At 36.6% G+C, this 22,900-nt stretch overlaps 5 protein-coding genes across 9 annotated transcripts; 2 read left to right on the plus strand and 3 right to left on the minus strand.

Moving 5' to 3' along the window:
- Positions 1-448: 448 nt before the first annotated feature.
- DNApol-gamma35 (DNA polymerase subunit gamma-2, mitochondrial) lies at positions 449-1,543 on the minus strand. The gene is made up of 2 exons (XM_018502569.1): positions 982-1,543; positions 449-900 (listed from the first exon to the last, which is right to left on the minus strand). Exons 1-2 carry the CDS (start codon positions 1,519-1,521, stop codon positions 466-468), a joined length of 975 nt encoding a protein of 324 aa, XP_018358071.1. The 5' UTR covers positions 1,522-1,543; the 3' UTR covers positions 449-465.
- Positions 1,509-2,434, minus strand: GatC (glutamyl-tRNA(Gln) amidotransferase subunit C, mitochondrial). The gene is made up of 2 exons (XM_018502571.1): positions 2,335-2,434; positions 1,509-2,241 (listed from the first exon to the last, which is right to left on the minus strand). The coding sequence occupies exon 2, from the start codon at positions 2,034-2,036 to the stop codon at positions 1,524-1,526; it is 513 nt and encodes a 170-aa protein (XP_018358073.1). The 5' UTR covers positions 2,037-2,241; positions 2,335-2,434; the 3' UTR covers positions 1,509-1,523.
- Positions 2,435-3,945: 1,511 nt separating this feature from the next.
- kz (putative ATP-dependent RNA helicase kurz) lies at positions 3,946-14,124 on the plus strand. Of its 2 annotated transcripts, none has more exons than XM_018502563.1 (18): positions 3,946-4,112; positions 8,475-8,613; positions 8,778-8,957; positions 9,029-9,313; positions 9,383-9,761; positions 9,893-10,128; positions 10,263-10,614; positions 10,701-10,953; positions 11,029-11,212; positions 11,341-11,573; positions 11,919-12,142; positions 12,321-12,566; positions 12,638-12,827; positions 13,001-13,141; positions 13,211-13,414; positions 13,521-13,739; positions 13,817-13,914; positions 14,033-14,124. In XM_018502563.1, exons 2-18 carry the CDS (start codon positions 8,539-8,541, stop codon positions 14,107-14,109), a joined length of 3,576 nt encoding a protein of 1,191 aa, XP_018358065.1. In that variant the 5' UTR covers positions 3,946-4,112; positions 8,475-8,538; the 3' UTR covers positions 14,110-14,124. The 2 variants fall into 2 exon arrangements, with proteins under 2 accessions (XP_018358065.1, XP_018358066.1); XM_018502564.1 differs by lacking the exon at positions 3,946-4,112 and adding an exon at positions 4,392-4,513 and having other exon boundaries at positions 8,507-8,613.
- Positions 5,662-7,047, minus strand: LOC108757881 (uncharacterized). The gene is made up of 3 exons (XM_018502565.1): positions 6,518-7,047; positions 6,065-6,422; positions 5,662-5,998 (listed from the first exon to the last, which is right to left on the minus strand). Exons 1-3 carry the CDS (start codon positions 6,902-6,904, stop codon positions 5,820-5,822), a joined length of 924 nt encoding a protein of 307 aa, XP_018358067.1. The 5' UTR covers positions 6,905-7,047; the 3' UTR covers positions 5,662-5,819.
- A 599-nt stretch (positions 14,125-14,723) lies between the features above and the next one.
- On the plus strand, positions 14,724-22,844 carry LOC108757677 (MTSS1-like protein). Of its 4 annotated transcripts, none has more exons than XM_018502170.1 (13): positions 14,724-15,447; positions 16,448-16,509; positions 16,759-16,832; positions 16,999-17,083; positions 17,189-17,280; positions 17,365-17,651; positions 17,750-18,049; positions 18,287-18,415; positions 18,789-18,945; positions 19,031-19,330; positions 19,406-19,545; positions 19,774-20,132; positions 20,288-22,844. In XM_018502170.1, the coding sequence occupies exons 1-13, from the start codon at positions 15,376-15,378 to the stop codon at positions 20,991-20,993; spliced, it is 2,763 nt and encodes a 920-aa protein (XP_018357672.1). In that variant the 5' UTR covers positions 14,724-15,375; the 3' UTR covers positions 20,994-22,844. The 4 variants fall into 4 exon arrangements, with proteins under 4 accessions (XP_018357672.1, XP_018357673.1, XP_018357674.1 ...); XM_018502171.1 differs by having other exon boundaries at positions 18,876-18,945; XM_018502172.1 differs by lacking the exon at positions 18,287-18,415.
- The last annotated feature ends 56 nt before the right edge of the window (positions 22,845-22,900 follow it).

The raw sequence follows: 22,900 nt of genomic DNA on the forward strand, positions 1-22,900 counted from the left end.
CTATCTCTGTGGCATCGCCAATTTGAGATAAATTCGGGAAATCCTGGGAGGCTTGTGAAATGTGCAAGACGATGCACGTTTTCACTAAGTATGAATTGTCTGGCATCCCCTTTCCACAAACTTTCTTCCTTCCTTCCATCATCCCTCGTACGATGCCATGTGTTGCATCTCCTTTTCAGGAAATCAGAAAATCTAAGTTGCCTTTACTGGTTTATTTTGCGTACTTCATTTCAAAAAAATGTACATTACCACATAAGATCGAATTAGCTACTTATCTTCAAATTCAGAAACAAAATAGGGATAAAAGAGGAGAGAACATAGAACCAGAATTTTCATTTATATTTACAGTTTATATCGTTGTAACTGTCAGTAATAAATATAGTTAATAATTAAATATAGTTACATGATAGCAATATCTTATAAACATTAATCGAAAAATCCAGTTTGAACTACCACTACGGTAATTCAAAAAGAACGCAAACTAATATACTTTACCAAGTCAGTAATGTGAACTGCCTCACTAAGCGTCGTTGATCGATTTTTTACATGTACAACGCCATTCTTAAGACTAGTCTTATCCACTGACACGACGTACGGTATTAGGCACATTTCTATGATTTGTTCTGTATTTGTCAATATGGTAGAGATCCCTCTCGTCCTAAGCATATTGTTTAAGTATAGCACAAAGCGATTCAAGTCTTCTATATCTGAATCAGTCTCATTTTCCTGTTTCCCTATGTGGAACGTGATTTTGTATGGGCATAACTTAGGATGAATATACGCTCTAGTTGATTTATCCAGCATATGGCTATCACAGAGTAATGCCAAGCAGCCCCAATCCATGGAAGCGATATGCTCAACCATATGCACATCCATAACATTATCTTTATTATTTTCAGTCTGTAAATAAATATCCCATTTAAATAATTCTCTCTCTGTCTTTCATAATACTACCGACATTTCAATAAGAAAGCGTTATACCTGAGGATACAACTTGCGTACGCCGGGATAATGAGTGATTGTTTCCACGATGATATTTCCAAAAGGAAACTGCGCCTCTATCTCCGTCACATCCAGATTCCTCGTTTTCTTTGCCTCGGCGAGGACGAATCTCGAGGGATGCTGAGCAAGTTTGCGCCACCATACTTTGCGCTCTCTTTGCTTCTTATGCAGCAGATCCTTCGAGTCCGATGCATCAACAAACACGTTAATCTTGGCGATTCTGTGGGATGGTACCTTACCCACTGACAGCAGAGACTCGTTCCACACGCTCTTGGATGTCCCCAGTGTGACAAGTGCAAATGGCAGCATGTCCATCGAGTTGCTCCGTAGTTGCTGCAATGTATCTGCGATTGTGTCACATGGGAACACGTTATAATGCGGCATTGTGACGCAGTGAGAGAACCAGTGTTCCTCGAGATTCCTCAGCAACAGCTTGCCCTGGGGTCCGTACAAGAATATCCGCTCAGACAAACTGAGGAAATGCGACCCGACAGTCTTCAGTACAGCCTCCAGACTCATTGTTAAGACTCACTTTCTTTCTCCTTGCTCGTCATCAGCGGCGCGACAAAGTATTCCTCTTCTAGCACCGCGGCGTTCCTCAATATCTCACGCCGATCAACGTCGTGTCGCACCACGTCGTCTCGCAGATGAATATAATCGTTCTCCAGGGTGCTGTACATCGGACGTACCGTTTCGTCAATGTGGGCCGTCCGCAGCCGCTCGGCAAAAGTTATCGCTTCCTCCAGCACTCGCTTGCTCTGCTTGAATTCGAAGCCGACCAGCGCCAACCTCTCGAGCCTCCTGATCGTCTCCTCGTCAATAGACGGTCTCTTGTCACCGCCAAGCCTGCTGTCGTTATTATTCTCCTTTACTTCGTTATTGCTCTCTGATTGTTGTTGCTGTTGTTGTTGTCTCGCGAATACCGTCGAAGAGTTAAATGTTCTGAAAGATGGAACAGCGTTACCTCGAAGCAGAAAGATAACACCTTCGTCGAAGAGTCTGTATGCTGGCTTGACTCGTCGCAACAAGGCCATACTCGGCGACGATTTGTCAATCTGATTTGACAATCAGATCTGACTTCTTTTTTTTTTCAAGATTTTGAAGCCTCAGATTTCGACGCGTGTCCAAGAATCTATTTTTTTTTTCTTTTTCGATTCCTTTCAGATACACTATACGTTTGTAACCTTTCGTCTTCTTCAAGTATACGTGCACGTCTTCTGGTTCTTGAATTAATGGCACCTGCTTCCAGAGAAATAGAAAGGAGGGTCAATACGGCCAAAAACAAATAGTTCGACGTGCGGAAGAGCAAAGAAAGGAGTAATGTATCTTCACATGCATGTATTCTCACTTTTGGCTGTTCCTTATGTAGGATTCATATTTCACATAGCGTACAACATCCGACATACGACGTCTAATGTCCAATAGGATTATAGGAGAAATTCCTGGAGACAAAAGCGTGCTGCGTATGAAAAGTCAGCTTTACAACTTACGATCCTATTCTAGAACAGGCTGAAAAATATAAGATATTCCAAGTTGCCCCAAATTGTAGAAAGGAATATGATTGGATGTGTTCAGCAAAGAAAACCGCCATTAGCAAAAAAGGGATTAATTTATGATTGTTTATTTTTTATAATTCGTAATGTAGAATAACTCTTGTCTATTATAGATAATTTTTAATATCATATTTCTTACTTATTTATTACTGTTTTATTATTTCCTTATGCTATGTTTGGGCCGTAAAGTTATGCAGCCCTCAGTGAGCGGTAGAGCGACTTAAAATTACGCTCCAATGGAGCGTTCAGCAGAGAAGCAGCTTTGCAACTGTTGTAAAATTCTTCAATACGGTTGGTTCTTGCTTTTGGTTCCTTACGGATCTAAACGTATAAACCAATCATATTGAAAAATTTTACAACAGTCGCAAAGCTGCTTTCTCTGCTAAGCCCATTCTACATTAAGCTGGTTCTACATTAGTCGCATCGCAGCATCGCAAGCGTTGCTGTCCAATAAACATCAAGCCAGTTCGACTCTGATTGGACCGCAACGCTTGCGACACACTTGCGACGCTGCACTGCGATTAATGTAGAATCAGCTTGCGTCTAAAGCCGGTTCTACATTAGTTGCAAGTCAATCGTAAGTTTGTTGCGACAGCCAATCTGAAGCTATTGTTGTAAAATTCTTCAATACAGTTGGTTCTTGCTTTTGGTTCCTTACGGATCTAAACGTATAAACCAATCATATTGAAGAATTTTACAACAGTCGCAAAGCTGCTTTCTCTGCTAAGCCCATTCTACATTAAGCCGGTTCTACATTAGTTGCAAGTCAATCGTAAGTTTGTTGCGACAGCCAATCTGCAGCTTGCATTTTGAAATCAATACTTTATATTGGCTGTCGCAACGAACTTGCGATCAGCTTGCAACTAATGTAGAACCGGCTTAATGTAGAATGGGCTCTAAATGCAGCTATTTGCTATAATGTGCATACTGCATTCCATTAACTTTGGGGCAAGCATTTGATTGGTTGTTCTAGTTTAGTCTGACGCCATTATGCGCAATGGAATACCTTATGGGTGGGTTCGGAGAGACGATATTAGCACTATTTGTGTCATTCTATCTTCATCATCAATTAAACGTGAAACAAGGATAGTATGACACAAATAGCGTTGATAGTGCGCTCCCCGAACGCAGCCCTTATATTTTTATACCATAGATTAGTTTTTTTATTTCTGTACTCTCTGAACAGGTGTAGTCGATGCAATAAGTTGAATCGGAACAAACGTATATTTATTTTTCTATTTATTTCACTTCAACTTACTGCACCGGGTGCACCAGTTCAGAGAATGCAGGAATAAGAAACAGACCTTATATATATGGTACCATCCATGATAAAAAGACAAGGGTATGCTCATGCGCATGACCAATCAGATTTTTGTCCTTGCTTAAAAACAGACCTTATATATATGGTACCATCTATGGTACCATCGTGATCGTATCTAGTGTGTCCGCTGTTTGTTGTCTCGTGTCTCGTGTCTCCGTGTGTAGAATTCAACTGAATTTTGCTGGCTCTGGTCGATCGTGAGGTTATTATTAACGGCAGGAAATAATAAACATCAAGTACGTATATTTTATTTTAAGTATTCTTGAGTTTTTATTATCTCTTCGGAATGAAATTACGTACATGCAGCGTGCACGTGATTAACCGGTTTTCGAAGTTATGTATAATGCATAAGTTTAAAATGTAAAATAGAGTTTGTTCATATGGGGTTTGTTTTCGGGAAAATTTAAATATTCGTCTGGTACATGTATACGATTTAACGAATCTCGCTATAAAATTATCTCATAATTGTATTTATAATTTTATTGAGTAATCAAGACATACACATCGTGATCGTGTCTAGTGTGTCCGCTGTTTGTTGTCTCGTGTCTCGTGTCTCCGTGTGTAGAATTCAACTGAATTTTGCTGGCTCTGGTCGATCGTGAGGTTATTATTAACGGCAGGAAATAATAAACATCAAGTACGTATATTTTATTTTAAGTATTCTTGAGTTTTTATTATCTCTTCGGAATGAAATTACGTACATGCAGCGTGCACGTGATTAACCGGTTTTCGAAGTTATGTATAATGCATAAGTTTAAAATGTAAAATAGAGTTTGTTCATATGGGGTTTGTTTTCGGGAAAATTTAAATATTCGTCTGGTACATGTATACGATTTAACGAATCTCGCTATAAAATTATCTCATAATTGTATTTATAATTTTATTGAGTAATCAAGACATACAAAATGTTCACGCACAATTTTATTATTATTACTATAAATAGTTGAAAATACTGCCTGAAAACAAAATCTTATTATATGAAAAAATGTTACATTCTGGACATATTTCTCTTCATATATGTATAGTCATATATGTATAGTATAAACTCACCCTTTTCTATTTAGCTGCAAAGTATGTTGCTACAACATAAGTAACTTTTTTTGTTTAGAAAACTTGCTGTGATTAGCGACGAAGTGATTAATAAAAGTAAAAGATACACAATAATTAAATAAATTAAGTTTTAGATATTATTTAGGTATTTTTAGATTAAGTTACAAATGATGCGTTATAATAATATAATATTTTTAAAGAGAAGAAAAAGTTTTATAATTACAAAATATACGAAATATAAGTATAATAATAATCATACAATACACAAAATATAAGTTTTAAGAAAACACACACGCACATGCAACCACACACATTTACTTTATCAATAAAAGCAAAACCAATTACATAAAACAATTCTTAATTTTGTGAAGATTTAAAATTACATTTATATTATGTACATTTTTTATTTTTAAAAAAATTGAATAAAATAAATACGTAAAATTATTCTTTAAATTATGGGAAAATTTAATTTTAAAAATAATATTGATTCTTTTTTTATTATTTAAAATTCTTCTGGTGTGTCAAAATATACTTTTATATCTATAAATAAATAGTACTTTTTTTAAAAAGGTAGATGACGAATCAATTTTAAATAATAAAAAAAAAACAATATTATTTCTAAAATTTTTCCCACCATTTAAAGATTAATTTTTGTGTGCAGATTTATTCAGTTTTTTGAAAATATGAAATGTACTTAATGTGACATTAAATCTACATTTAATCTCTGTTTATACATTAAATAGACGTTGAATGGACGTTGAATAAATATTGAATCAATTAAATCTACATTGCACATACATTGAATCAATGTTGAAACAATGTTGAATTATAATATCTATAAGACATGGAATCTATATTTCACGATGTTGCTGCAACGTTTGTAATGTTGCAATTCAACGTTTTGGTGGATACATTTCTGCAATAATATCAAAAAACGTTTCTATACGTACATCTAACTCATTCACGCGTTTAAAAAGATATTCACTGAAACATTGAAGAGAATAGGACGCAGGTCTTGGCATATGTGCTCGAACCTCTCTCCAGCAAGATTCAATCTCTCGAATATGTGTGTCTACAAATCAAAATAAATACGATAATACTTTGATATAATTATTGAAATTCAAATTTATATATTTACCATCTTCTATCTTATCAGCTTTAGGATCAATGAACTTATATGCATGCTTTCTCTTCAGGCTTTTGAAACTTTTGTCGTTAAGACAATTGTAAGTTTTCCAAAAATGTGTAACGATACTTGTTCCAGGATTTATCCATTCCTTTATCGTTTTTAACAATGATTCTTTCGTTCCAACTTCTACTGGTACAATAAAGATTCTTTTCGTTTCCCGTTCGAAGCCACCATATATCCAGTCACCTTTAATCTTTTTAGTCACGTCACAACCCTTCCTTCGGCCAATTTTTGCTCCGTCGATTTCGACAGTCATTCCTGGACCTCCAAGCTTTTGACTGCGCTTTTTTGCCCAGTATACACATACCTATCATATTAATATAATGTATACAATTTAGACTGTACATATTTATATATATATTACATATTATATATAATTATAGATATATATATTCACATTACCTCTCTGCAATATTTTATCCACTCATTAATTGTAGGTACTGATAAACCAGTTTCATAACGCAAAAATTTTTGCCGCGTACGTGGCACCATAACAAAATATGCTGTAAGTCTGCATATTGTTTGCAGATCTGTGTCGAGCCTATCAAACCACGTTCCCTTTGTGGCATTTCTCTTAAAATTGCATATTGCGTTTAGGCTTTTTTTATTACTTTCTTTTTCAGTAGTGGCTTTTTTTTTACATACAAATAGCAGTGTTTCTTCATTTAAATCTATAATTTCTTTACAATTATCACAATTCATTGTAGCTACTAATAAATGATGTTCAACTAAAAAGTCTATTAAGTTCTCTTGGGAATATGTTAAATGAATGTATTTGGACAATTTCATTTTTTTTAGAGCCTTTCGTCTTGCACACGCTTTGTTTACGTCTCTAACGTTCACTTGCGCTTACTATAGGGGTGACGATACAGCGTCGATATTCCGTAATATCAATATTTTTGAGTTGAGATATCGATATTTCAGACTTCGATATTTTGAAATATCGATGCTAAGTTTACATTGTATCGATATTCGATACAAGTAAAACTTCGGATATTTTCATTCGTAAATTGTGCACAGCTTACTAATTTGCTATTATTTTATAATCACTAATTTTGTTGTGTGTGTATATCTATTATACAAAATATAACTGTTTATTTTAGTTCCGAAAAAAATTTTAATGTAAATGTAATTAAGCTTATAAAATTAATTAAAAATACAATTACACAAAGAACGCGTTATAATTTTTTTGCTAAAAAAACATGATATTCGTGATTGCCAATATTGATATTTTGTTCACTGATATTTAGTTGTATCGGTATTTAAACCGGCGATACATATTGATATAATATCGACAATTTCGATATTTTCGCAATAGCCCATCCCTAGTTCACTAAGGGTGAGTTAGGGTGAGTTCAAGTCGGCAAAGCGGCTAAGTCTGTTTGACGAGCGAATGAGCATGATTGGTTCTTATACTTGTGGATCAAACCAATCATCTTCAATTGCTCAGCGAGCAGGGGATCGATTCTGTATTTTGAAATGAGGTGAAAATTACAAAAGTGAGCGAATTTACTAGAATGCTGATCATTTCATTGGTCAACACTTAGTAAATTTGCTCACTTTTGTAATTTTCACCTTGTTTAAAGATACAGAATCGACCCCCAGACCTAGGATCGATTTCACCAACACCAGTTAGGAATCATTTATATTGGCTGTAACTATATGCCGTATCCCTTTTACAATCGAATGAGGGAAATACTCGACTGTAATTAGGGCTACCGCAGACAAAATTTCTGTTGCAATAAGTGTAAACTTAAACCGATGAGCCAATCAGAATACTGCTTTAGATCTACGTAATCTGACGGAAATAGAAATAGTAGTAAACTTATCCGTAAGAAAAATTTCAACCGGTTAAGTCAATTCTTGCAAATTACGGAACGACTAGTATAGTTGATCCCTTAATCAGCAAATCAAGTAATCGGCGGGATCAAGTAATCAAAAAGCTGGATCGATTCAGTATCTTGAAACGAGGTGAAAATTACAAAAGTGAGCAAATTTACTAGGTGTTGACCAATGAAATTATCAGTAATCTAGTAAAAAAAAAATTCGCTCACTTTTGTAATTTTTCCCTCGTTTCAAGATACAGAATCGATTCCCAGAATGTATCCTTAAGCTGAAAATACAATGAAAAGCACATGCAATAGGAACAGGAAATAAAAAATTTCAACCTATCAGAAACCATATATACTAGAATGGACGCTTTCTGATAGGTTGCATTTTCTTATTCTCTGTTCCTATTGCCTATGCTTTATTGTGTTTCCGGCTTTATTCTAGTCCAACCTAAAAACCACGTTTCCTAAGAATTAAGAACTTAACCTAAAAAGGGATTGCTTTAATTTTTCAAGATTTTGGTTTTCAGGACGAATGACTGTGTTTTTATTAAAATTCGAGGTTAAACTGAAATACTTTGTCAAGTCTTAACAATGGGGAAAAAAGGTTATAATTGGAAGTCAAGAGCTGTCGCAAATGTCGATGTTGATAATTCCACTACTAAAGAGGTAAATTTACTACTATTATATCCATTTTACGCTTTTTTGTGAAAAAGATAAATTATTATATTTATGTGATTGTAATATGTACTATATATTACTATTGCTCAAAAAGTTTATTAAAATCATTTATTGTTGCTTTAAATATATTGCATATTAAATACATGTTCCAGATTGTATTAGACATTCAGCATCGCACTGAGAATTATGACAGTTGCAACGCACTTGTCTTGCCCTCTCAAAAGAGAAAAACGAAAAACATAGATAAGAAAGTAGCAACTACTCGATTGTTATCAAAGAAACGCAGAAAACAACTAGAAAAAGTAGTTGAGCGAAAGAAAAAAAAGTTACAGGTATTTTAAATTTATGTTCTATATAAACATAACATAAAACCTTTACTTAAAATATAATATTTATTTTGTAGAGAACAGCGTTGTTAGAAGACCTGGCAAAAGTGCAAGTAACTCCTACTGAACTAAAACAGTATGTGAGTCTAACATCCTTGCAAAACAAGGGCTTAAAGCGTCATTTTCGAGAGCTTGAGACGCCAGTTGAAAAATTAAAACGCAAAGCGGATGATGGAGAAGAAAATGATTCGACAAAGATAACTATAAACTCTATTAAAATGAGCAAGAAGAAAAGATTAGCTATTCTGAATAATATAAAACAAGACGAAGCTAAACTTGATCCAAACGTAGTTGGATTTGAAGTAAGTTTGAAGTAACTATGATGAAAAATTGTAAAATTATACAAGTAATTAAACAATATTTATTTTCAGTCTAGTAATAATAGTGATGAAGATGATAGTAACAATGAGGAGGAAAATGAAGAACATGTTCCTGATAATACTGCTTCTAATGTATCAAATGAAAAGACCGAAATAAATGAAAAAGAAGGTGAGAAAAATCTTGCCAAAGATGTAGACAAAGAAACAACTTCAACTAAATCAAACAACAAACGGGAATCTAAACAATCAGTGGAAATGCGACAGCAAAATGTTCCTAAAATTCACACACCAGCTGTTTTTATATCTGTAAACAGAAAATCTGAAATACAAGCAGCTAGATTGAAACTGCCTGTCGTTGCGGAAGAACAAGTTATAGTTGAAACGATAAATGAGAATCCAATAATTATAATTACTGGAGAGACTGGAAGTGGTATGTAAAATTATAATTAATAGATACAGTAGTGATATCAAAGCCTGTTAATTTCTTAGATTATAACAGTAATATTGGACTAAAAACGATTTTTTATATTATTTTTTTTTTTAATTATTCAATTCCATCAGGGAAGACAACACAAGTGCCTCAATTTTTATATGAGGCTGGATACGCTCAAAATAAATTGATCGGAATAACTGAACCAAGAAGAGTGGCAGCAATGTCAATGAGTAAGCGTGTAGCTGAAGAACTGAATCTTTCTGAAAAGGAGGTTTCATATTTGATTCGTTTTGAGGGAAATGTTACGGAGGAAACGAAAATCAAATTCATGACTGATGGTGTTTTACTGAAAGAGGTTCAAAGTGTGAGTAATAAATTGAATTTTGTAATATAATTTATATATCATTTTTTTATATAATATCATTGTTATATAATTATTACATTATATAATTATTATATTTCATGTTGTACCTAAATTGGTCATTCTTTTATTTGTAGGATTTCCTGTTAACAAAATATTCAGTGATTATACTTGATGAAGCACACGAACGCAGCGTGTATACCGATATCCTGATTGGTTTATTATCGAGAATTGTACCGCTTCGTAACAAACGCGGTAATCCTTTAAAGTTGATAATTATGTCAGCTACACTGTCTGTGGAAGAATTTGTAAAGAACACCAGGCTGTTCAAGATAAAGCCGCCGATAATTGAAGTCAAAGCACGACAATTTCCTGTAAAGATACATTTTAATAGAACAACAAGCAAGGATTATGTCAATGAAGCATTGCAAAAAGCAATAAAGATACATACTCGCCTTCCAGAAGGCGGTATATTAATATTTTTAACGGGTAAAAAATTCTTGTGAAACTTCTCTATTTTCGTAAATTATTATTATAGTCAAATCTCTGTAATTTTAACTATTTATTTGTCGCAGGTCAGCAAGAGGTGCATACAGTTGTGCGTAAATTACGTAAATCGTTTCCATTGAAAAAGAATAAACAACCCCAAATTAAAGTGGTGAAAGACTCTGAAAAAAATGAAGCGTCAGAAGCACTGAATAAAGAACACAGTGAAAAAGATAATTCCGAAGACGATTCCGACGACGATTTCAACGCTGAGGAAGCCTTGCGCCGTAATAAACGGAGACAAAAGAAGCAGATTATACTTCCAACTATTAATCTTGATGAGTATGTACATTCAAACTACAATTATTACTCTTCCGTAATATTTTTCAAATTTATCATACAAATATTTATGTTTAGTTATTCAATAAGTCCTACTGATGACACGCATGAAGATTTGATCAATGTACAGGACGATGAAGACAACTTGGACGAAGACGAAGATGAGGATGAAGATGTGATTGATTTCAAGGGACTAACAAACGCACAGCCATTATGGGTCTTACCCCTTTATTCTCTCTTACCCGGGTACAAACAAGCCAGAGTAAATATACAGTTTAATAAATTAACTATGATTCTTTTTTTTTATATTAACAAGTCTTTGTAATAAAATAAAAAAATAAAATAATAGACTTCTTTTATGAGGAAATATTTTTGTTTTAATGATTTTAGGTGTTTGAGCCACCACCAGAAGGATGTCGCTTGTGCGTGGTATCTACTAATGTTGCGGAAACCTCGCTGACGATTCCTAATATTAGATATGTTGTAGATAGTGGACGTTGTAAGACTAGACTATACGATAAAGTGACAGGTGTAAGCACATATCATATTAGCTATGCTAGCAAAGCAGCGGCCACTCAGCGTGCCGGTAGAGCCGGCAGAACTCGACCTGGTCATTGCTATAGGTATCTCGACACTTATCCTGCAATTTATACGCATGAAAATCTTTAATATAAGGTCGACCTTACAGATTTGGTCAACTTTTCTTTAGAAATGTATTTCAATAAATTCTAGATTTAGGCTCAGTCTGACAATTCACAGTTAACTCTTAACCGAGGTTCAACTTATTCATTATCTCTTTCCAATTCTAGAATGGGAGAGAGACAAAAAACAAGTTGAACCTTGGTTAAGAGTTGACCGTGAGTTGTGAAACTGGGCCTTAGAAATTCTATATTTTAAATGAATCTTATAAATTGTTTACTTAATCTCTTTCTTTGAAGCTTTTATATATATCGTTTCCTTTCGCATAGATTATACTCGTCGGCCGTATACAACAACGATTTCAAGGAATACAGTCAGTCGGAGATTCAGAGAAAACCAGTGGACGATTTGTTGCTGCAGATGAAGGCAATGAATATAGATAAGGTCGTGAATTTTCCATTTCCCACGCCACCGGATATTGTGCAATTAAAGTCTGCAGAGAAACGACTCACGATACTTGAAGCATTACAGCCACCTTCGAAGAAAGAAGAAGGTAATCGAATGTGGACATTTATTGTCATTTAGACAGCATCGAAAATTATAATCGTAAGATTGAAGTCTACGATTGCAATTGCTTTGGAATTGATTATTATAAGAAACAATATACTGATAAACAATATTCTTTTTATAATTCAAACATTACGTTGTTTAATTAATGATTTACTGTTTAGAGATATACTACACGAAGGTGACGCCGCTTGGACGTAGTATCGCCGCGTTTCCAGTATCTCCGCGTTACGGCAAAATGCTGGCACTATCTCATCAGCATAATTTATCGAAATACACGATATGCATAGTAGCGGCTCTAAGCGTCCAAGAAGTGCTGATAGAAACACTCGACATGGAGGGTCCAACTAAAAGCAAATGGCTCCAAAAGCGTCGTTACTGGGCTGGGACTGGCAATAGTTTGCTTCTTGGTATATAATCTCGAAATTATTTTTTATTCGTATAACGAATATAAACGATATATATTTCTGTTTATGTACAGGCGATTTGATGGTTTTGTTAAGAGCCATCGGAACTGCCGAGTATGCAGGGTCAAAGGGAAGACTGTTGCCCTTTTGCGAGGAAAATGGCTTGAGACACAAGGCTGTGATTGAGATCAGGAAACTTAGGCAACAGCTTACCAATGAGATTAATTTAAACATACCGAATTTAAATTTAATCATTGATCCAAAGTACGTTTTATCTTTTATTACAAAAATCCTTATTCTGAGTATTCTCTATTCTAAATCTATATACAGTAAATTTTTTAGAGGAAGTTCTTAGACCTGATTGTTCAGAACATTGGAATTCGACTATGTATATTGCAATATGTTTAGGAGGTTTGTTACAACAAAAACTCTTACAGAATGCCATTGCCGACCGATACGCAAGCGAAATTGCTGCGCCAGATAGTTCTTGCAGGTATGGCGGATCAAGTCGCGAAAAAGGTTTTGCCCGATGAGATAAAAGAAGATCAAGATAAGTCCAAGTGGAAACATGCTTATAGGTATGCTGTTAATTATCGATAATTCAGAGTTCATTGGGCATATTTTCTCTTATCTCTCTTATCTTTTAGAACACCAGAAATGGAGGAACCTGTGTTCATGCATTCCTCATGCTCTCTACGGAAAACCAGTCCGGAATGGGTGGTTTATCAAGAAATATATGAAACAAATAAGATGTACATGCGAGGTATCACAGCGATAGAACCCGAATGGTTGCCGAAATTCGTGCCCATGTTGTGTCGCCTCAGCGAACCGTTGGTTGATCCACCGCCAAGGTAATTTTATTTTATTATATAGTTGTTATTTTAAAATATGCTTTTCCTACTTATTAATCAAGATTTTAATCTTTATTATTATGGAATATATAATTTTTATTTACAGGTATAATCCAAAAACTGGGAAAATCATCTGTCGCGTGTCCGGTACATTCGGAAAAGCCGGATGGGCACTACCATCGATGGATATAGAACATCCGTTGACAGTTGACGGCATCAAATGGTTTGCATATTTCTTCTTGGAGGGTCAAGTGTGTCCTAAGCTGAAACGATTTGTCCCGTCATTGCTGACGACACCCGGTAGCATCACTAAGTCATGGGCCAAGTAAATTATTAGTTTTATTTTCTTTCAATTTCATCTGATTCAGCAGGTAGATTATATCAATTCTGCGATTTTTCCAGGCTGATACCTCGCACTCAAGCAATAGTACAAACGCTACAATCGCAGGGAGTCTTATCCAAAGACAAACTGATAGAAATCTGGGATTTGGACAAGAAATGTAAGATTATTTTGATTTATATTATAATATTTAGATAGACATAATTATATCATTATATATTTACATAATTAAATTTATATATATTTTCGCGATTGAACGTAAAATATTTTAATTCCAGTTTTGCTGTCAGCCTACCAAAAGTGGCTGCCAGAATCCGCGCATGCAGAAGCAGCACAGTTATGGCCGCCCTTGTAATTAAGAATGTAACATTAGGAGTGTAATTATATAGGTTTTTTAAGTAATTAAATTATTTTATAATATAAAAGAAAAAATCGAAAAGTATAGTCTCAACTTAATGATTATGCTATCCTTGTAAAACTATTTAAAAGGAAATGATCTTAGTCATTTTTTAAGTCGAGTCACTTGAGAGATTTATTAATTTATAAATTGAAAAATCTTTGTGATATATTTTATCAATTAATATTTTTTTAATATGTAATGAAAAATTAATTTTTTTATAAAAAGGAAAAGATTCAAAATTATTTGTACCTTTTTCTTTTTGCAAAAAAAATGGATTTTTTCGTTACACATTCAAACTTCTTTTGCTCTGATTGTTAGTTGGATCCTTTTATCATACAGAATTCTTCGTGTGAAAGTAGTTTTCTGATTTAACCGCGTCGACAGCCGGCCAATCAGAAGTGTGGAGCGGTAAGTATGGCGGCGAGAATCGCACGCGAAAGCGGCGCTAGCCAACCGTAGCCAACCGCACAGTGTATACAAGCTCCATGCCTCCATGGAATCCGGAAGATGTTCCCCATCTGTCTATCTCTCTCTTTTTCCCTCTCGCTCTCTCCATCCTCCGTCCCTCTCCGTCTCGCTTTTCCCTCCGGGATAACGATTAGGCGCATACCGAATAACATCGATCCCGATTTCTAGAACGAGGTCACCACGCAGAGGGCAACGATCCAGCGCGGCGCGGAGGAAACAGATTCGCGCGCGAAGCGAGCGAGCGAGTTCAATCGTCCGTCCATCCGTTCGTTGACAGTCGCGTCGTACGGGACGCCTCACGCCGCGCGTTCCGTCGTCGTCCGTCGCTGTTACCGCTATTGTGTGTTGTGTTGTTTACAGAGCGTCGCGAGCCGCGAGGATAAGATTCGTGAGATTCACCCTGCGCATCCGCTGGTAAAGTCTACTCTCGCGACGACGACGAGGCCCGCGAATCGTGGACGCGTCCACGCTTCGTTGCTGTCACCCTGTCTCATTTTTCCTCGTTCGTCTCGGTTTCTCCCCTCTTTCTGTCTCTGTTCTGTGCCTGTGTGTGCGCGCGTGTCTCTCCGTCTCTCGTTCTCACGCGGTTGAAAATGACGGTCCGTACCACACGTCCCCGCTGGCGACGGTGTGTCGTTTCCGTCAACGTCCGTCGCGTCGACGACGCGGAGTGAACTCGTCGCGTCCACCGCGAAGAGCGTTCGTACCACCTAGTAGTTGGATTCAGGCCAAACCTCTGGAAAACGAAAAAACATGGATGCGACGATAGAGCGGGAGTGTAGCGCGTTGGGCGGTTTGTTTCAGCAGATCGTCACTGATATGAAGGTGAGAAACATCCGTTTTATTTGGGTTCGACCGATCGCCCTCGACATCATTCGCGCTTCGCACACCTTTTGTATTTTAGGCCGATGTCTGTCGGAATGTTTACCCTGATTCTCTTGGTTTAGAGATTTTATAATTCCTGAGGATTTTGAATTTAAAGATTTATGTTATTTTGCTATGATTTCTTTTCCTTTTTACCTGAGAATCCCGATTGTATTATATTTATTGCACTCTTCCATGTAATGAAATTATCCTTTTTTTTTTTCAAGATTTTAGCATTCTTGGAGATTTGCTAGTTCTTGATTTTACAGAGCTTTTAGAAGGAATATTTTGGATATTTTATTTTATATGTTTAATGTTTTAAATATGATTTATTAAGATGTGTGTATAAAATGTATTTGATCGTATGAGTAAAAATGGAGCAACTATTTGTGACAAGTGAATTCAAGTGTTTCTTTTAAGTAACAGCCTACCTTTTATGTATTTCTTTTGTTTTTATTGCAACGCATTTGTTTTATAGTTCAAAGGATTTACTTGCAAATATCATTGTTGTTAGGACAGGCTAATATTCTACTATTGATGTTCTTTTGTGCATACCTTATAATTTCTGTAACTTCTTGTAAAAGCAAATGCTTTAACTTTTAAGTATAAACAAAATATCCTAATGTTATTTAAAACAGTAAAATCAGTAAAATGTTTGCTTTGAGAAATCAGGAGCAAAAACATTTTTTTCTGTGTATTCCTGAGTTAGTTTCTCTTATGAATCATAGCTATGTGTTAAGAAATCGTAACTCTAGTATTATATAAACTAGTATTTTATATACACATATCGCACACATTATTGAAAAAAATATGCAGGGGCGTGTGTGATTATGTTATCTATTACCAGTATATCAGTCCAGATTGCTGTTTGACTAATAAAAACTAATATTAGAGCTATGTTGACATTAATTAAAAAAATATAAATCTCGTATGCATTATAACACTCTGTTTCTCTTTATAGAACGGAGCACCACTTTGGGAAGATTTGATTTCAAAAGCTACAAAGCTACACGCAAGTTTGAGGTGAAGAAATTTACATAATCTCGAATATATTTTATTTTATAATAATTCAGATTTTCCACCAGCACATTTTTATTATATGTTTATTACATATTTTATATTAAATAGCTTCAACATTAAGAGAGATTTTATACAATTGTTTTATGTGTATTTTATGTATATTGCATATTTTTTGTAAAATAAATATTGAAATTGCATGATTCGGGATACTTAGAAATTTTTATCTTTAATGTGAGACATATATTATTGCAGAGCTGCCATTTTGGCTATTTCCGCATATCTTGAGGCTTTTCAGAAAATAGCAGATGCTGCGACTAATGCCAGAGGTAAGCCCCAATTAATCACTTAATTAATGATAATAAATCTTTTATATTGTCTATATAATTTGAATTATTAAATGTCTGTACTAAATAAATTAAAATGGACAAAATATAAAATAAAACTATAAAAAAAAATAAAATAAAGTGATATTAAAATAACACTGTTATTAAGGTGCAACTAAGGAAATCGGAACAGCACTGACACGAATATGTTTGAGACATAAAGCGGTGGAAACTCGTATGAAGTCATTTACTAGGTATGTTAAAATATCCTGTGTACAACTTCATTAATTTCTTTTTATTTTTATTCAATTAATATCCGAATATTCTTTGCACTCATATCTACTGTTTGTTTCTTTAAGCGCTATTATGGACTGTTTGGTGCTGCCTTTACAAGAGAAATTGGAAGATTGGAAGAAGTCTTTGATCAATTTAGACAAAGAACATGCCAAAGGTTTTACGATTATTATAGTAATTTGATAAACTACATTTTCAAGAAGCGTCGTCGTTCTGTAATTCGATATCTCGCTATTTTTAGAATTCAAAAAGGCAAGGACGGAGCTAAAGAAACGCTCCACCGATACTCTGCGTCTGCAAAAGAAGAAAGCACGAAAGGTTCAAGTTCACTTACATGTTCAAGGACAGTCTCAAAGCCACGGGACATGTTCTGATGTGGAGCTCAATAGGATGCTAGAGTCATCAGCGGCGGTTGTTCAGGAGAAAAGACTGAGTTTAGAAGAAACGGAACGAAAAGCCGTCCGTGCGGCCCTTCTCGAAGAGAGGGGCAGATTTTGTCTCCTTGCCCGATTCCTGAAACCCGTACTCGTTAGTAGATATTTTAAAGATATATACGTATATATACATTCGTTAACTGACGTACAATGGCGATGTATACACATATAAATGCATAATCAACCGTTTAGGATGAGGAGATAGCGATGTTAATGGAATTGACGCATCTGCAAGAAGTCTCGGATCAATTGCAAAGACACGCCGCGTCGCCGCATCATTTACCGCCTGCATCCGAGCAGGTAATAACGGACATAAAAGGTTGCGACGTTACTCAGTGGTCATTGGCTACACCGCCATCGAGCCCGTCATTGTCTCTCGGATCGAGGAAGAGTTCTATGTGTTCGATCAGTTCTCTAACTAGTAGCAGTAGTGGATCTTGTAAAAGCCATCCGAGCCCATCTGGACATCCGTGGCATAGATCGCTTTCTCAGGTAATTACGCGTCGGCAGTATCTTTCGTTTCTTCTGTCTTTTTCTCTTTTTTCTCACCTTGTTTTTTTTACGGATTGATCCATTAGATGTTTTTTCATGCCGCATGACATAGTAACACCGTTAGTGCATCAGCTGCAATGCACCTAGTAATCACGAATATAGATTTTACAGCACGAATTAATTGCTACATTTGCCCGAGCTTATTGTATGTGGTAGTCGATGTTGTACTCGTTGTAGCCATTTGGTGTCAGGCCCGCCAGCATCAGCGGCATCACGACGTTGCGCCATTTGACCAGTGGCAGTTCCCGCGACTCCGGTTTTACATCACAGGATACGTTGTACAACCAACCGATTTCCGAACATCAGGTAAAATCGTTTAGTGATTAGTAGAATTACACGATGAATAGTCTTCTCCGGACGGACGATGTGCAGCGAAAGTCGCCTCCAACGACGAGCTCTTAAAAAAAACATTCAATTTTTAAAACAATTTAGAATTAAACATTAATTCCATAATTTCTATGAAATGTTCACGTTAAAATCACAATGGCACAATATAGAAGATTCAAAGTGTGAGACCATACAAGTTTCCGCCGCCTAGTGATCATGCTGCTAGATCTGCTTATGTTCCCAGTTTTAAAAAAATTCAGTAGTTTAACTTCAAGAATGCATTTTCACACGTTCTATCTTGTCCTGCTCTTTCTCGTTGGCGGTCGGTTAAAGAGGAGGCTCGTGTTTTTAGGTATCGAATGTGTCTTCTCTAAGTAATCAAAGTACCGGTTGTACTGTAACGCGACCCGTGACAACTTCTACTTGGCCTGATTTGCAGGAAACGTCTGTTCAGTACGATCGGCAAAACCCGGGAGCGGTGAACGAACGGCCACATACTATTTCCTCCGGTAAGTAATATTTATATATGTGCTTGTCATGATAATTCGATTTGCAATTCCGATTTAATTACGTTTTTTTTTTATTTTATTTCAGCGTACGAAAAGGGACATCAAAGACCGGCGCTCAGCGTTTACACATTCCAAGCTCCGGATCGTGACGGTAACAGTTGCTGTCATAGCCAGCCTGCCTCTCCGGTTTCCTCTTCCTCTTCATGTTCTTCCTCGAATCAGCAGCTGTCCAGGGTGCAGCTTCGTAGAAATAATGGCGGCAATCGTCCACCTATACCGAATAGGTGTTCTAGTTTGGAACGACCGACGATTCCGGTGAAAAACGAGCCGCCTGGTAGTCCTCGAGGGAAACCAAAGTTACCTCTTCCTGCTCATTTGGCGAAAGGTTTGTTTAACATCGATACGTAAACTACGTGAGCTACGATTCGATGTGAGACTTACCGTTATAACGGTCCTGTAGAATTGGCAAGCCATCAGCTCCAACAACCAATGTATGTAAACATGCACGAGTTGGCGAATCTAGCTGCCAGTCGTGCTCAGGAGATGCAACTTCCACCGCCTCCTCCTCCAGCATCGTTAACAACACCAGGAACTGACAAGGTATACGAAAACAGCGACAAAATATAAAGTCTAAAGATCAGACTAGAGATTGAGATTGAAATAGAAATTAACTAATTAGAAGAAACAAAATCAGTATCAAGTTTAATAAACTTTGTTTTGGTTAGTCAAATTCAATTTCAATCTCAGTTTAATTTGATACAGGCATAAGATGTACAATATTTTAAACAAATATTTTCAATTTTGCTTACGTTTCGCTGAATCGTGTAGATCGAAGTCCCGGAGAAAGACGCCGGCAGTCAGACATCCGAGTCCAGTTTGGAATCCAGCAGTGGATACGGAAGCCAAAATACTTTGCCACACTCTCATTCGCTTCACAATCAAAACGAGAATACGTGGAACGTACCTGGCGCCGCAGCTACGTTAGTGACACGTAGAGGGTCTGCACAGCAGACGAGCAGACCGCCACCACCGACAAGACGCACATCCACCGTCATCACCGTACCTCCTACTTCATCCGTTAATGAAGATCGGGGCGAGAATGTTTGCGATGAGACAGAGAACCTTCCTCCGCCACCTGCGTTCCTTCTCGAAAGCTCTTCGCCCACGGTCAGCCCTACGCCTCAGAGGTGAAGATCGACGTTGCTTAATATTTTTAGCTACAATAAACTTTATAATTGAAAGTTTCAATGCCACAATTTAATCTCTTTCCAGTTTAATTTCTTTCCAATTTAATTTCTTTGATGCGAGTCCGTAGTTCTACTTAATGTTTTATTTTTTGTAGATCCATCTCGGTTTCCGAAACAGTGAGAACTCTGACCGAGCTTCGTCATACACCAGCCAGTCCGTCGCTCTTACGAAAGGCTACTGGACAGCAGCAGGGACACAATAATCCTTCGAGCATCATCCAACATAATGCCGTGCTGCAGATAACTCGTTCATCGGTTGAACGTTCCTGCTCGGCTGCTCGTTCGTCGTCCCAAGAACGCGGATCTGTCAGCGCACAAACCACCAACGTAGCCAGTGGTACTACTGTCAGTCAAGCTGGACAAGCTGCAAGCCAAGGACAGGGACCTGGCGGCGTAGGCCAGGGTTTCATGGCAGTGCTCAACGCTAAACTTATTGGTACCATGAGCGGCAATGCCACAGCGGGTGTGAATATGAGCCCAAAGTCTCTTAGAAAACAGCAACTCTTGGAACAGCAGCAGCAGCAGCAGCAACAACAACAACAACAGTCCAAGAACGTCAAAACGGCGGCTCCCGGCTTTCTCGAAACGTTGAACGCTAAATTGGCGCAACAGCAACAGGCTCTGCAGCAGGCGGGGAATACGAGCAGATCCGCGAGTATCAGGCGCATCATGGGTAATCGCGTTCCCATCATGGATCCTCTGCAAATGAGAGACTCCCTCATGGATCAGATTAGACGTGGTACCCCGCTGAGGAAGACCAGCGGCCCGATCAACGATCGTTCGGCACCCAAAATCTACTGAGTAGTACAGCAGCGACCTTCGCGTAAGTCCGTAACAATGTGTTGCTTTACGAGCAACGTGCTATTCTCATTCTGGCATAATTGACGCGTAAGGTACGATAAAAATCAGTCGGATAGAAACCAGTATTTTCCGATTTTTTATCTAATATTTTCATGCATCAATTTCGAATTACATGCATAAATGTACCGAGGCCGCCGTTACGTTTATTGCGTCTCTGTAATTTAGCCCGCCCGCTGAAATTTCCCTGATAACACGCAGGCTCCATATTAAATCGATATATGATTTATTGTACAATAAAACGATGCGTTTAAATGCGCAATTAAATAAGAATCGACCGGGAATAGCTTTGCGTAGGTTTAACGGTGTTATATATAGCAATTATATTTGTAGCGTAATATCCGAAAAGAATATGCAACATGTAGGAAGATTTTTATAATGCGTATTAATATTTATAAAGAAAACTGATTTGATTAGGGAATTGTCTCGTAAGATCCGTACCGATACAACGACAATACTCCAGTACAACTTGTGTCTTATAGTTCTATATTTTTTCTGCTTAAAAACACAGCTTGACACGAATTTTTTAATTGATCTATTATCGCTACTGCTTAGTCTGTAAACGAATATACGACAGATTCTAGTAATCCCGCGAGAAAGTCATACATAATTTAATATCGAGCTTGTGTATTCGAATTGTGAAATTTGTAAATGCATATCCATATCAGTTGTTAAAGATCTTACATATAGTATTCTACGAGTTTTTTCATATTTATATGAGAGAGGCGTGAGTCTGTTTTTGTTAGTTTAAATGCTTTCTTTCTTTTTTTTTTTGTTTTGTTTAGTATTCCATGCTTAACTTCGTCGGGATGGCCGTTTTTTTTTTTGGTAGTGTATTCTCCGCCGTCGAGATATAGCTCTCGGTTACGAATCGGTGGTACATGTACTAATAGTCTATATTATACGACATCTCTCTCAATGTCGATAAATGTTAATAAGCGTATGTGTCGCGCCTTCGCGAAGGTGATGTATTTTACGATCGTCATCGCTTGCAAGCTACATTCACTGCGTCTCTTGGCGAATTTAAGGGAAAAATATAAGTCCCTCTCGATGGGACGATCGCCTTGAGATCGAGTATTGCTCCGTTATCAAATGTCAGATGTCATGCTGTTTAATCTTTTTTTTACACACTATATCTTTATGCTCATCGTTTGCGTTACTCCGTCATTCTTGCCAATGCATATTCGCCGCAAGTAATACACTGCCTACTCCTATCTTGGATATTCGCAGTCGAAAACATGTGTTTGTCATCTAGCGCGAGATATGGGCGGCGCGAATACCGATTATTACTGCCAATTACATTCATCCTTTCATTCCTTACGTAGTTAAGTTCTCAATGGTATTGTAGCGAACCAGCGCGATGAATAGTGTATAGTAAGCAATAGTTATATATGTTTATTTATTTCAAGCATTTAACTGTATACAGCGTGAATAAATAATAATACTTCCAGAGAATCTATCCATTTGATATTTAATGAGGCTTATCCTTTGAAAAATGCAAGATTTAATATAACAAACGAAGGATTTAAATTTAATTAAAATATCATTTCGCATGATAATAACAAACTCGATCCTATTAATGTTAAATGTCAAATGGACAATATGATCACGAATTAAAATCGTATATAATTATTAACTAAATAATCGTACATATATTATAACGGAATACTATTTAATGTAGCGAGAATTCGATTCGGGTGATTGTTAATTTGTAATAACTATTACAGTGCGATCAAACATGAGCAACAAATAAAGATACAACACATTCGTTCAAAACTCAAAATATTTTCATACTTCTTGCTTCTATCATTCTTGTACGCGTAAAAATTGTTCGAACCGGATTCTGTAAA

Source organism: Trachymyrmex cornetzi, unplaced genomic scaffold (genome assembly GCF_001594075.2).
Source record: "Trachymyrmex cornetzi isolate Tcor2-1 unplaced genomic scaffold, Tcor1.1 scaffold147, whole genome shotgun sequence".
NCBI classification, from domain to species: domain Eukaryota; kingdom Metazoa; phylum Arthropoda; class Insecta; order Hymenoptera; family Formicidae; genus Trachymyrmex; species Trachymyrmex cornetzi.